Genomic DNA, 16,912 nt, shown 5'->3' on the forward strand with positions numbered 1-16,912 from the left:
GTACAGTAATACATTTAAGTAAGAACTAACATCATTATTTAAGACTAACGAGGTTCATTTCATTTAAAACACAATTACCTCTTACATAAGAACAGTAATTTATAAAAGTTAAAATTATTTTTTTGTAAAATTATTCTGCTTTGAATATTTTGAATATAAACATTTGAATCTGTTTGTATGACAAGTTCTTAGTCATATTTATGAAAGCAATTTTTAAATTAATTAAAACACTTGTTTAAAAAATATTATGATTTTTTGCTGAAAAGTATGTATCCGAATGTCAAAGATAAAAATCTATGAGAAGCTATTAGAATTAATAATATAAGATACTTTAAATTATTATTAATAATATCCGATATGTGACTTTTATATTATGCAATATCAGTATTATCTCTTTATACTAATAAAGCATAACATTTTTAAGTTTTATTAAATTATAAATCATCAATGTACTATAAAAAAGCTTAGAATATAATTATAAATTTTTAAATAAAAAATAACCGTTAAAACAGATTAATAGGAAAAAATAAATAATACCATAACAGCTATTTTTTTAAAATACAAGTGTACCATTTATTTTTCAATTTATGTATGAACGCGCGCATGCACCTGTACGTGTATGCTGTGTGTGCGCGCGCGTAACGCGTGTGAATTAATCTTTTTTCTTGATCTTTTTTCTTGATCTTTTTTCTCACTCATACTTATAATAAAAAAATTTTTACCATATATAAATAGTGAAAAGATTATTTAATGAAAATTTTTACACCAACATTGAATTATTCAAACATAATAAAAGATATTTTTGAACGAGGTCAATAGGTTAGTTAAATGTATATAGTAAATAAATTATAATGAAAATTTTATCAGTTAATAAATAAAATGGAATAAATTTGTTATTCATAAGTCTCTACTTATATTTGGAATATTTTAGTTGCCTTCAGTTTTCATATAAACAAGTAAATCATCCAAATTATAAATAAATGAAATGCAATACATTTGTTATTAACTGAAATTAAGAAATTTTTCATGCAGATATCCAATGTTCTACTTCAATTGCTTTAAATATTCTTGAAATAAAAATTATTCTATTCATTTAATGTTATTTTTGGAAGTAATAAAATACTGAGTCAGTGATAATACCTCATGTGTATTATGTAACTAAATATTGTATTATAATAATTTTATAAGATTTGAAAAATATGAAATAGTTGAAGTTTGAAATAATCATATTTTTTATAATGGTAGATTTAGCAATTTAAAAGTTTTAGCTAGAAATTACATAAGTTGTATTAGATGTTAAATTTCTTGAAGGAATTTTATGCTTTTCGCGAATATTTAAAGGATTTAAATTCGTATATTTCTCTGTTTTAATGTTTTGCGATATGCATTATTATGTCTATTTTAAACATGACCGATTTTTTATATTACATATTTGTTATACTCGTTATCCTAGAAAGATATTATTAAAATTATATTTTGAGAGATGAATATTTTATAACTATAGATTTATAATAAATAAGATTATGTGAAAAAAATAAGTACTTAAAAATGATATTAAATAAACGAATATAATTTTATTACGAATATTTGATATTTGAATGTGAATTTTTATACTGATAATAAAATTTATGTACAATATCGCGTAAAAATATTTTTATCAATACTATTTTAGTATATAATTTTATTATAATAACGGCTGTTCAATATTATGAAATTTTCTAAAAAGTTTAATGTAAATATAAATTATAATATGGACGAATACTTTTCGAAGGTAAACTATACGAATCTCTCCCATTTAAATATTCAGAGAAGTTCTTTATTTTAATGCTTATGATTATAGAAATAGAATCACATGTAATCACGCTGTTAACTTTAATCCTAACTAACAATGAAAAGCTTGCGATTTCTGAATTGCCTAAGGTATATACGTGAATTGCATTGAGAATTCTCTTATGTTCATTTCTCCCATTCTTAAATAATAAGTATTTTATACTAATCAACAAGACAAAAAGTTTTTATTTTGGTCTACTTTATTATTTTTAAACGATTTATATGAAAATATAAAACAATTTGAAAATAAGGGAGATATCCAAGTACATTATGTTGTTTTAAAATATTCAAAGATAATAAGAAATATATATGTACTAATATCGTATCTTTATTATTACATTTATATTTATTAATTAATTTATTATTTATAGCAATTAATATAATTGAAATATTATAATATCATAAATGTAGATATTCTCGATCATTTAACATGCAAAACTCCGAAATAACGAAAGAATGTTCATTTAGCTCTTCGGATAACTTTTAGGCAATGGAGTTATACAATATTTAACATTTTCTTTATTGTTAATACTCACTACTTCGACAACAATGCAAGTTTCGCTTAATTATGGAAAAAAAACTACATTTTTAGTAAATATACAGATATATTTTTCTAAGTGCATTAACATTACTCCCCCCTCCCCGCCCTTTTTTTTTTTTTTTTTTTTTTTTTTATTAATATGTTCAAATAAGTTAATACACACTCAAATATATTTATTTCTTAAGCTCAATTGATGCCATCGTACTGGATGTCTAACTGAGTATTCCTTCAGACTACCGCATCAGCGAAAGTAATAAATTTTTTCAAGTTGCGCTATATCCAAGAGTAAAGCATAGCAGTTGCAAAACAACAGTCTCGGTATAAAATTGTCAAAAAAATAAGAAAAAAAAATAAAAAAAAAAAATAAAAAAAAAATCATAGAACAGAGCAGAGCACTTTCGAGAGGTGACGAAAGTCGACATGGCACACGCATTTCCCCCTCTTTCCTTAGGTATGCGGCTCCAGATTCGTCCTCCGAACCACGGCGACGTGCCCTCCTTCGTTTTTCTTCGTGAAGTGTAGGCTTACGCGAAGCCGCGGCACCAACACAGGAAGTGAGGGAACTCCGCGAGTATATATAAGCCAAGAGGTACCCGGGGCACCTTCGCACTTTAACGTTTCACCCTGGCCAATCGAGATTTCATCCTTCCATCGCTATGGATACAGTCGTGCGGAAGGTAAACAGCGCCATAATAGTATAGAGCTTAATTACTTTATTAGATTCAATATGCTCTTTCCTGCTTCTATAAAAATACTCTCAATTGTTTTTGTGTTACGCGAGTGCGCGAAGCAGTTATGCCATTTTCATAAACACGACAGAGAAGACTTATAGCTTCCAAGGTCTAACTTACGAGCCCTACCTTGCGAGCCCTTGGACATTGAGCTTTGAACAGATTGAAAAAGAGTTTAACGTTTGATTGCGTTTGTACTTGATTTAATATTGTTTAACCGGTAATTAGTGATATACGTGAGTTGTGTAATTTTATTTCATTTTATTTTATTTATTTTTTTTTACCTGTGATGCACGCCAGAGATATAAAATGAGTTTGTTACAACGCTGAAAAGAAGTTGCGTGATGACTGAGATGAGATTTAATACGGTCATAATTCATTACTTTACTCACTTTTTCCTTTGTTCATATGAATTTAATATTTTTACGGGACTTTATAATATATGCACTAGATATTTTTCAAATGTTTTACATACAGGCATTTCATGACTAAGTCCATAATTATTTTCTCTAATTGCTTTGCTATAACTGTAAAAGATTATAAAATACGTTGATAATGTAATGGTTTATATACTACCCTTTAGATGTTATAATGAATTACGCTTTAATATTCATTTGATTAATATGAAAAATTTAATGAGCTTTAGTCTTTTTTTGATGCGTCAAATAATGAAAATTGTTCATAAGCTAATTTTTTTTTTTTTTTTTTTTTTTTGTTTTCTTTTTATACACAATTTCATTATGTATATAATAATATATATTTTTGTAATGAATACAATAATGTAATTAGAATAGATCGAATATAGATGAGAGTAACAATAACGTGGTAAATTAAAAACCTTTTACGGTTATCTACTCGTAATAATTTTATTTTAAAGGATATCGACTTTGAAAATTCGATAAATGCTACATAATTACGATCTATTACATATGTAATATGAAAATTTATCTCATGGCATATTGGTAATACAGGGTTGTAAACTAATTAACTTAATGATTTCAAAGTCCCTACTATCAATTATGAATTATGAAATATATTGTAAATTTACTATTTCATTCTATTCTACTATTTAGACAGCATTTTAATCATCTTTATTCCTATATTCGAATCAATAGGTGAAAACTTTCGGTTAAACAATATTGTTCTGCAATAAACAAGTTTTTCTCATACATTTCTAAGGCGAAAGTAGGTAATTCGTTCTTATTTTATTTAAATTCCCAGTTATTCTACTTCTTTGGTGAACATACGTCTATGTTTAAGCTTTAAAGTCACTAGTGTGAAGTTCTCGTACTTTAATTAAAGATTGAACGGCTGCGAGGTTTAATTCAGTCAAACTGTCGCTTAGTACTCAAAGAGTACATCAATCCTCTATATTTTAATTTCTTTTTGCAAAATAACAGCAGTCAAAATAAATATAAATATAGTAAAAGGGAATTACAAAATGTGTTAGTATAAGCATAAGAGAGAACTTTAATATCTTATTATTCTTTAATTCTTTTTTTCTTATGGGATTCATATATACATTGAATAATCATAATTCTTGTAATAAAAATATATGTTTTATATTTTTCTACGCAAAAATCAGTAAAAAATTTCGTAATTTCCGTGAGATTCTACTTTTATACGAAAAATTAAATTTAATGAAAATTACAAAGTATATAATATATTAGATACTTACCATATCTACAGCTTCTTCTCATTAAATTCTTTCAATAGGAACATACTATTGTTTCTAGTAGCTTTATGATTCATTGCACAAAATATACTAATCAATAAGATGCTTTCATAATATTAAATTAAAAGTCTCCTTGAAAAAGTTATAAATTATATAGCTTTTCTATTTGAATCTATAGTGTATTAAATTTTCTAACCTTAATCAACAAACTACACAAAAATTATTTGCAGAAGATTAATAGATTGAAAGTAATATAGTAAAAAAAATTTAGGACTAAACATTTGTAATTTATGATATCAATCATTAAACAAAAAAAAACAAAATCTACTATGCATGAAAAAATGCATAAATTCAAATTTATCAGTTATTTTTTTTATTAAATAATGCCATTAAACAAAATTAATCAATTTGAAAATTATGAAATTGCATAACCTGCTGTATTTTAATGATTAACCGATTTGTCTTTGTATGTATTAAATATTTATAGAAATCAAGTACTATTATTTAAAAAAATTATATAATAGTTATTCATTATAGGCCCACTTAAAAGTAAATACATTTTAAAAATCATTATAAATCGTTCACATTCGTTCACACTTTTCTTCTTATGTCGACGGTATTTTAAACTTATTATTTTAAATTATTATACTTTTGTTATATAGTAATTAGGAAAATAAGATTATTCTTATTTAATATTAACAAACATTTCTATGAGTTATAACTACACTAATATTAATTTATTTACATAAGTACAGTTTTATAATTATTTCTGTAAATATAAAACGGAAGAAGTTAAAATCAAATGTTTATTTTTAATCTCATTATACATCGTTTATTTATTACAAAAATATTGATTTCGCACAGTAATTAAGAGCTTTAAGATTTTATTAATAAGATTATAATAATAATTTTTTATGTCTTAAAATAATGAGTTCTAGTCGCACAAATTAAATTAGTTACGTTCGCAGGAATTACAAAAGATTGTGTAAAATACTTTAAATAAAAGACCTAAATAAAATCCAATTCTTCTTTTCTCACTAAAAAATGTATTTCTATATTTCAAATCATATATATATATATATATATATATATATTACACATGAAATAATCTAAAATATTTAATTTTGAAATACAATTGTTACCTATTTAGTATTTGGGGATTGTATTTTTTTCAATTATTGTAATGGAAAGCAAAATGATTAAAAATCTACTCAATTGAAGTTTATTTCTTTGTCGTTAAATTTCAAAGACACAAGAGATTTAATGGGATTTGATTCTTATCAGTGCTCTATTTACTCTGATTAATTTATTCTCAGATACTAATATTTATATACATCGCTTTATATCCTTATCGATCGAATAGATTTTCATTTTAAGACTTATTAATTACCAAAGGATCTTGGAAAATCGCTAATAGTATAGAGTTAAAAATTAGAATTATTAATATTGTATATTTATCATAATAAATAGCATAATTTCGCATCTATAACGAATTAAAGTTTTTAAAAAAAAATTGTTTCCTGACATAATTATACCCTTGTAAATTATTCGAATCCTAAAGGCATTCTAATAAATTAAATAATATAACTATAAATCTTTAATTTCTCGGTATATAAAATACTACTAATGTATAGGCAAGAAACTGTTTTATTGTTTTGGAAAATTCTATTTCTATTTTCAATAAAATATTAAAATATTAGAAAGGTACGTATAAATGTGTTGATAAATCAGTGATTGAATATCGTTGAGGGAGGGGTGCGGGGTTGGACAGGGAATAACATGTGGAAGTACATTTTTGGAAATGGTACATAATTGAGAGGTACGGGTTTCGAGGGCACTGAGCTTCTCGTTAAGTCGATTTAACAGCGACGAACTGCCAATCTCCGTACACTTATCGATTGAACGTCAGTTCATCACTTCAATCGCTTTATAAACGTCCACGGTGATGGTGCAAAGGGGGTAGAGCGGAAGAACAGAGGATAAGAGCTTTCAGCTGCGCGCATAAGCCCCAGTTAAATGGAAAATTATTCTCGAATATGTTTGCCATTGCTACTGAATCGGTGGATCAGCCACTGCTATCACATACATTTATTATTTATCTTAATTTATAGAATGGAATAATATATAAACGTATCTCTGCTTCAAAACACTGTATTTTTAAATTTATATTGTTTCAAGTACGGAATATGTGATTTTTTTTTTTTTTTTTTGAAAAGGATACGTATTTTTTATTACTAACTTACTCCTAACTGTAACATTTATATATATATGTGTATGTTTTTTTTGTAAGAACTATAGAAGCTTCGATTTTACTTACTAGTACTTTTGTATTGTTATGGATTATTATAACTTATAGAATTATAATACTCATCATTTGAGTTGAAGTTTTAATAATGACGAATATTCAAAAAATTCTAGATTGAAATTAATTGGAAAGGATATGAGATAAGTAGCTTTAATATGTTTAAATATATCTTTATTATATATAATAAATCTTTTTATTATTTCGACGGCAGAAAATCTTAAATGAAAAATGCATTTGTTACTGATCATGTACTGAATACAATCTATCTAACTTCTTTACTGAATATCTTTAAAGGGTTTTTGTATAAAATATTTAAAATAGTTTGTTCGAAAATTACTTCATATTTTTGGTCCTTAGATTAATATAAATTTTTTGATAAAATAAAATATACAGATATACGTATGTGTTTGCGCGCGCGTGTGTGTGTACGTTGGCGCGTGCGCGCGTGCCTTTATGGTTTGAGAGAATAAAAGTCAATTTATTATATTGTTTGGATTTCTATGCATAATCAAAGTACAAAATTTGAAGAGTAGCATAAATTTCCTTACGAGTGCATATGTTGTATAATATTTTTTATATTATTTGAATATGAAGGTATTGTCTATTTTATAAGGGAGAAAAAACTATTTGCACAGTTTTATGTCCTAATAATAAAGCACAAGCGCAGAATCTAATTTATTTTATTCACATCGTACAAAAAACTTAGAAATAACAAAATCATGATATTCTAACTTTTGCTTATAATTTTCATCTTACTCGCTATTAATCTTCTATTATATAAATGTGCGTTCAAACTTTAAAACTTACTTTACTGTTAATTAAATATTAGAAATAAGTCAGAACATTACTGATATATATATATATATATATATATATATATTCGTAGTCGAATTTGGAAACCTGAAATTAGCATTAAATTAAATTATATTAAATTAAATTAAATTAAATAATAATAAATATAATTGATATTATAATTTTACTGTATGATTAATAACAAAAAATTTACGATTCATAAAATTGTGCATTATTACATTAAAATTGTAAATTAATTAAATTAAATTGTTACGATATTTATATTAATATAATTAATTATCATTAGATCATTGAGAATTTAACGATTGAATATGAATTATACGATTAACTTAATTTAAATTAGAAATTTCGATGGTATGTGTTAATGCGGTAAAATTAACGAAGCACAAAGTACTTAAGATTTGTACTATCATTTAATGTAGTAATGCTTATTAAATATTCCTATCTATACTGTTTCGTATGATCGAAGAAAGCTATTCTATAAAGAAAAGACTTCATCTTGTTGGATTATTATTGTTCTGAATGCAAGAGATGTATGAAGCAAGAGAAGAGAAAAGACACTAACTCTGAGTTTAAAAAGGCAAGCTTGTTAACTCTCACGTGATGTTTCCGTGTATTACTTATTCGTTGTATACGCTTCGCAGGATCCTTTTACTACTCATACAAATACACATGCACGTTTGTTAACATGGCCTACGTACACATACAGCATGAACGCACTCTATTATTTAACTAACCACATAGTGCCGCGAGAGGTGAGTATCAGTGCGCGCCAGAGTCTCATAAGGTACAATTTATTTTCTAATTAGCTGTGTACTCGCGCTGCTCCCCCATGGAGTACTTTTTCGTTCATATTCATTGAAACTGCTTTGTAACTATGCGTGGTGTAATAGCCAACGTAGACTATTGCCACAAAGAAGATGTTTAAATTATATAAAAAATGAATGCAGATGGGCTAAGCATTTCAATATATGAGTCCTGTACTATTTTTATTATTTTCTTTCTACTTTTTGATAATATTTGGAATTTTAATATTAAGTGTATTTTTTGTGTATTTCCTATGTGGCAGTATTATTTACGTGGTCTGTATATATTTTACAAGGAGAAAAGTCTTGTTCAATCATTTGAAATGAATCCGATAAAATATTGTCTAAAGATCATAAAAAAGAAAGAAAAAAAATATTTTATAAATTTTACATTTGAATTGTATATATATATATATATATATATATATATATATCAATTATAAGAAATGCAATATCAATTGTTATTAAAATATAGCTAGAGTTTTTTAATATCTACACATATATTTATTGATTTAATAATTTTTTTATTATTCAGAATTTCATTATAATCGCGCGTATTTTACAACTAAACTAATTTAGGCTTTACTGTACATATTTTTTTTTTAGGTTTTTCATATTATTGAAGATTATAATTTCGTTTATTAGTCGAATCATTCATAGATAAATGAGAAATTGTGTAATTACATAATATTTATCGATTCATTTTTAATTTAGCTTATCATTAAATATATAAATTATTTCATTTTTTCACGTTTATACTCAATGGATAATCATAATTCTATTATATTTAATTTTGCTAAAATTTGGATAATCACGGATAATTTTCAAGTTTTTATCTATATCATGTTTATATTTGAAAATGCTATAATAATTAATTAATGATGATTCACAATCTTACAAATTATAAGTACCTCATAAATATTTTAATTCCTAGAGAGCGGGAATGTCAATTATTAGATTTTTTCAATAATATCTTTATTTAATTAAAAGTATCAGTTGTCCTGTAAGGATTATCTTATTGCTATTAAATTGTTTTCAAAATCGTTATAAAAAAGATAGATACGCGAAAAGTAAAAGTTTGTCAAGAGTAATAATTTTATATTTTTCGTCTATAGATTTCAAATTATTCCGAAACAACTACATTGAAAATTATATTGAGCGCTGTTAACAAAATAATAAAGTTACATGACATATAATGGAAAATGAGATTATTGCATTATTGAAAAGTTAATTAAACAGATGGTTTAATCAAGCTGCGAGCAAACTTATCATACTACCATAATTATGATATGTAATATATAATTCATCAGTCGGCTTATATATCAAGTAAATTTAGAAGCATTAATAATCAATATATAATATATAATCATCTTATCAATTATATTTACAACATTATTATATTTTAGTAGTAATAACATCTGAGTGCGATAATATATTCAACACATTTACCATAATTTTGTTACAGCTCAAAAATAAAATAAATGACTTAAAACTTCTCACTTCGCTACCATAAATATTCATTCATTATTACAAATGATCCAATAAATATATGTTTTTGAAAATATATGCAAAATATTCGTCAATTGCGGCTGGAATAAAATTACTAACATTAAAATCTACGATGTATACAATTATCACAATTGTAATGAAAAGTGCAAAAGTATATTCTTTTCCTAATTAAAAATAATATTGTTCAACATTTAGAAAACTGTCTTTATCACCTGCGGAGGGCAGAAACTTCTTTACTTTTCTCCCTTCTCCTCAGTTCAACTCCAGATGCTCTTTACCAATTATAATAACATAGAGAAGTTCCGTAAGAAATTTCAAAATGATTTTGAAATTGCAACCCAGCCATGTGTATATAATCTGTCTCTATTAACTTCCACTGTACACATCCAAGAATAACGAGGGAGAGAATCAATCCAAATCCTATCTGGAAGAAATTAATATCGAATTTAGATTCACTCGCTTGTTCTCTGACGCAGATGGTCGCAGTAATGGCGCTTTGCGTTTCTCTGAGCCGATGTGAGCCACTAGCCTTAAGCAACCAGTACGGCGTGCCAGGAAATTTCGTGGGTAACGCGCCACAAGGAAACCAGTACCAGCAGCAGCAAACCGTAACGAACAGCTACGGTGCACCATTGGCTGATGGCCACGGACACGACGAGCACCAGGACTACATTGATAGTCAGGTACGGTTGAAATTCTAGTCCGGGAACAATTATGCGTTGATGAGCATTTCAGCCTTAAGTATTTTCAAGTTCGTATTCTACGGATTTCAACTATTCATGGGTAGTGCGAATGTTATCATTGTATGCTTATTATCTACTAATGCACTATCTTGTGAAATACACCAGCGAAACAGCGGTAATTATGGATTTGTGCAAAGACTGGGGTATACGCGTCTCCTGCGTAATTCAAGGATGACTTTAGGGAAAATTCAATTACAGATTAGAACATCCTTTGGACATTACAAATTTATCAATTCAATAAATTGCAATTGTTCAACATATTTAGAATTATTACTTTCACTCGTATTGCATTAGATTTAATCAAACATTGTATAATGGCTACTTTGAATTTAACTATTTATTTTTAATTACAGTCCTATCATCATTGATGATGATTGTTCTAAGAAATTTTAATCAATGTACATCAGTGAAAATGAGTTTTTATTTGACAGTATAACTCTTTCAAGGCCTCAACACTTTAAATTTTTTTCGTATTGTTTTCCCATATCTATTATCTGTCATGCATATGTAGTAAATTATAATTCAATCCCTATAAGTTTGCTACATAATTTGTGCTCATGTTTATTTTTGAAATTTACCTACACTTAATAAATATTCAATAACCATAGGAGATTTGAAAAATTTCATATATTATATGTTTATACAAATGTGTATGTAAAAAATACGTATTACATATTTCAATTATAAAATGAGAAATGTGTAAAAATATAGGCCATTACGAGCTTGTATTAGTGTATTGATAGGCAAAAATTTGTACAGAACGCTTTTTTTTTTTTATTTCATACCTATCTTACAATTAATTACTTCATTTTTTAGATAAATTTCTCTTTTTATGTATGTTAACGTAATATACTCATATTTTTCATTACCACTCTGCTTGATTTTTACAATAGTACTTTAACGTTATGAACGATTAATTAAATCTATTTATTACTATTACTTTTATCATTTCTATTACTATTTATCTTCTCTAGTAATACTATTTATCTATACAATTTATCATTTCTAACGATTGATAGAATAAACCAAAATTTGCACGTATTATGTGCTCAGCTATGATTTTTGTTTTACGAATCTATTCTACGTTGTATGGATATTTCATAGTACTTATAAATTAATAATTTAGTGAATAAGTAATGTTTTAATGTTATTATTTTATCTATAGTCTTAAATAAAAGATCGAATAATTATTTGTATGCCAATTTTTATTTATTTTACTCGTGTTTTAATTTTTTTTTTTTTTTTTTTTTTTTTGTACTCTGTAATCATAATTATGAAAGATTTTCATATTTTTTATATTCCAATACTCTATTCAACTGTTTTAGAATATTTGTATATTTTAAACGACAAAATTTTAATGAATCAATTTTAAACTGAAAGAAATTAATTGAAAGTTGAAAGTTGAAATTTTTTTCTTATATTTATGTTGACATTATAATATTGCTAGTCGATAATTTAATTAAATCTCTAAAAAATAATCAAACTTTATAAATGTCATTTTCATAAATCACGATATTTACGTAAATACAGATCATTTATATAATTAAGCAAAGTTTGCCGATAAAATATTCTCATTTTATGGATGCTACATTTTTATATTCTACATGTACGAATTATTAAAATAAATTAAATAAAAATATAATGTGTTTATTAAAACATTTAGAAATAGTTGCAAAATTAATTAAATTAGGCTGATAAATTGTCCGATATAAAATAATATTGTTATAATGTTACCTTTTTTATTGTAGAAAATTCATAGTTGGCACGAATTAATATAAAATTAATTCAAGGATATATATTAATAAGATATATAAGAATATTTTAATTATACAGTGATTAGTTGCGCTGTTTTTATAAATACCTCATATCATTATAAAAATACAACGGATTTCCTTTTGAATCCAACCTCTTCCAAATTCAAAATATCTAAGAAAATAAAGACTGCATTCTTGCTGGCGTCCTACTTTGAAAACATTTCCTACTCAATCGCTGGAAGCTTTATGTGTCTCATGTAGTATCGTTTCATGATGCTAAGCACAAAGCGCTCTTGAAAACAACGGCAAATAACGAGATCGGAGAAAGAGGGCTTTAAGGCCATAAAACTTTATTGGACCATGGAATGACGTAGATATTACGCGGACGATGGCAGATTGAAAGCTCTCTTCTGTCGTTTGCCGACTTTCCATTTAACAAGTGCCCATAAACAAAACTGAAGTATACAAGGTTTAGTTTTTTGATAACGGAGGGAAAATAAAGAGAATGAGATAGAGAGAGAGAGAGAGAGAGAGAGAGAGAGAGAGAGAGAAATAAAAAAAATATATTAACGTAACGATACTAATTAAGCTATTTGGGTGTATATTCATATTTTAATTTCAATTCGAGACATTTTAATCAATACAAAAAATTTACAAATCATAAAGTATTCAATTACATATAAAATATTTGATAAAATATTTATTATAAACTATTACATATATATATATATATATATATATATATTTACATACGTTTTGGCTCTCCTGTAGATTTATTAAATTTTATTTTGAATTTAATCGGCATTTAAGAAAAAATTACTTTCTTATATGCCTGAGTGTTGTGATAAGTTGAATTTCAATTTTATTTTTGATGAATAAAATAATAGAATATTCCTTTGATTTTTACAGTTCTGAAGTACAAATTCTGATTAATAGAATTTACTAGGGGATAGGTGTATCATACCCAAAGCTTTATTATAAATTCTCATTTTCAATATTATTTACTGGGCTTTTTTTCACGAAAATTAGACAATACAAAGAAGATTATTGTATTTAAGAAGCTTATTTGAATAAATCATTATTTGCTCTCATGAATTGCAAACATAAATTGTTTACTCAAAAAATAACTAATTAAAATTTACATAGACGCACACGTACTCTACAAAATGTAAACACTCACACATAAATTAATTTTAATTTAAATATATAAAAACTAGATGTTTATTATATTATATTAGAAGGAGGATTAAGAAAAAGAAAAATTTTTAAATTAGAAACACATATACAAAAAATTTACAAAAAAATTACAAAAGATATTTTGATATAACAGTATAATATTTTTAATATTGAATTTATTTTAAAAATTATCTTCCTAAAACAGTAACTTATTATTTATTTTATTGAAATACTTCAATAATTAACATAATCGATTAAGGGATAACTGACCTGAAAATAATACAAAATAACTTGATCATACTATTCTTTAAATTTAATTTTAGATTGATACAATATAATTAAATAAATCAATTGAATCTAAAGTTTATGAAATATTAATATTTAATTCACGAGTAATTAATAGAGAACATAATAATTTGTTATATATCTGAAATATATTGAATATTAAATATAAATACATAATATAAAAACATTAACATCTTATTATATATATATATATATATATATATATATATATATATATTTATATATAAAATCATGAATTGACATAATATTTGTTTTCATCTTTTTTTATATCTATTTTGTATTATAATTTATAATTATTATACCGTAATATAGTAGAGTAATTCAAATGTCGTTGATATATGTAAAACTAAAATATACTGAAATTCTGAAATAAAAAGGTATAAATATTAATCTTATACAAATGATACTTTTAAACAGTATGTATATAATCAATTTCAATTTGAAAATAATTAAGTATATTATTAATACAATTATAATTCTACATACATATATTTAATATATAATTGTAATTATGAAATATGTTCTGCTTCATTTTTCATGAAATTTAAATTATTAATCAATAAATTTAAAGGATTAGATTAGATTATGGTTAATCATCATAATGTTAAAACCAACAAATATAATATACTTAGATAATTTTTTTATTACTTCTTCATTGCTTTATCACGTGAGTAAATATACATACCACGCAGGCACTCACACACATACAGGCATACAGCTTCCTTGACATATAAAACATAAAAGAAAACCGCCCAGGCATCCGTTGTAAAAAGTCATGTGTGAAATTGACGAGAGATTTAATGAGCAACGCGTTCGATGATTCGAGAAATTCGCCAGCAGCATCCTCATCCTTCTTCCTCAGTGCATCCCCGGCCCACCCGCCACCTCGTCCACTACCCACTCCATTCGCCTACTCCTAACCGCCGTACAAGTAATATCGAGCTAACGAAGCGCTCGTCATTGTTCTCGGTCGATGCGCCCCAGCCAAAGTCCTATGAATTCGGCTACGCGGTACGAGATGCGGCGAGTGGCAACGACTTTGGCAGGCGCGAGACAAGCGACGGCGAGACCGTCCGGGGCGAGTACAGGGTCCAGCTGCCGGACGGTCGTACGCAAATCGTCACCTACACCGCTGATTGGCGAACTGGATTCCATGCTGACGTGCGGTACGAGGGTGTCGCCCAGTTCCCAGATCAGTACAACACTGGCAACCAGGGTTATAATAACAATGCTAACAATGCCAACAACAACAATAACAACAATGACAACAACAACAACAACAACAACAACATTAATGGTAACATCAATAGCAACAGCATCGCTAACAATTTTCATAATGCAGCATACGATTATGTTGGCAACAATATAGACTCAGCGTACAACAATGTAGCAGGTAATGCGATACATTATTTATTTATTTGTAAATTTATAAATCCATTGCTTTAATTTACAATTGCGGGCTAGAACGGAAGATTTTGAAAAATTACTCTAACATTATCCGTTTAAAATTCCAATGTTTCATTCCAATGACTGATTTCATATTAAAGTCCTTATTTATTACGTTAGCAATTAAAATTGTTTTATGACAATTCAATTAAGGAAAAGACGCTCACGGATAGAGAGATCATGACTATATAAGCATGCACACGCGCGCGCGCGCACGTGTGCTCCTATCATATTTCCACTTTTCTCGCATTTCATCTCTATATCTCTTATCCACACTTCATCCGTCACGCGCTCAATAACTTTTGTCCGCTCTCTCTTCAACTCTATTGCTGATTTACCTCTCTACAATGCTCGATTTCACAGGCAATCGTGGCGGATACAACAATTACCAGAGTGCCGCTAACAACTATAACTCGGGATCCAATTACAATTATCAATACGGTTCGAACTCCGTAGACAGTGGCTATTCTAGTGGAAACTCCTTTGGACCATCGGTTTCACCACCACCTTCACCACCCCAACCGACTTACGGTGTACCCTTTCACTGAGGGTCACCTAGTGTTCTAGTGAACCTGTGTGTACGATTACCGTGTTTAATTCTAGTGACTTTCTTTCCTCGGACTTACACTCGAATGAACGTAATTCGTTAATCAACTAAGAGCTTATATTCTCTTATTTAAGTTCCAATATTAATTTAATACTCATGGAAGAATATTGCATTATCCATTTGTAAAATATCATAATACGGAAGTTCATTTTTTCTTACTATTACGATATAATCTTCAAATTCTGTATTATGCTATCGACGTTAGGACCATTTATACGAAAAGCATTTTCCAAATAATTAATGTATTTTACATAAAGCAGAGATTGCTATATTTAATCTGACAAAGGTTAATATTATATGGTTTATTTATTAATAATATACTATAAATCATATAATTCATTTATATTTTTCAAAATTCTGGATGAATCGTCTGTAGGTATAGAGACTAAAATATAATAATGATAAATGCTACCTTAATTTAGCAAATTAAAATATATGTAAGTTGAATAATATTCACGGTATTATTAGTTTCTAATAAACAATATATATATATATATATATATATATATATATATTATTCATTTTGCCTACACATTTCAATAATAATGAAATAAATAAATATATTTCAAATATTACGACAAATTTCTATACAGATTTAAATATTAAAGAATATTATTCTATTATATGTGGTTAATAGCTTGGGATTAATTATCAATAGTATATCTTGCAA

At 26.4% G+C, this 16,912-nt stretch overlaps 1 protein-coding gene across 1 annotated transcript; it reads left to right on the forward strand.

Moving 5' to 3' along the window:
- The first annotated feature begins 2,729 nt into the window (after positions 1 to 2,729).
- On the forward strand, positions 2,730 to 16,334 carry LOC105361861 (pro-resilin-like). Its single transcript, XM_011499142.1, has 5 exons — positions 2,730 to 3,048; positions 10,687 to 10,893; positions 15,174 to 15,435; positions 15,523 to 15,582; positions 15,999 to 16,334. Exons 1-5 carry the CDS (start codon positions 3,028 to 3,030, stop codon positions 16,181 to 16,183), a joined length of 735 nt encoding a protein of 244 aa, XP_011497444.1. The 5' UTR covers positions 2,730 to 3,027; the 3' UTR covers positions 16,184 to 16,334.
- Positions 16,335 to 16,912: the final 578 nt, after the last annotated feature.

The sequence above is a fragment of the Ceratosolen solmsi genome, unplaced genomic scaffold, assembly GCF_000503995.2.
Source record: "Ceratosolen solmsi marchali unplaced genomic scaffold, CerSol_1.0 scaffold2, whole genome shotgun sequence".
Taxonomy (NCBI): Eukaryota; Metazoa; Arthropoda; class Insecta; order Hymenoptera; family Agaonidae; genus Ceratosolen; species Ceratosolen solmsi.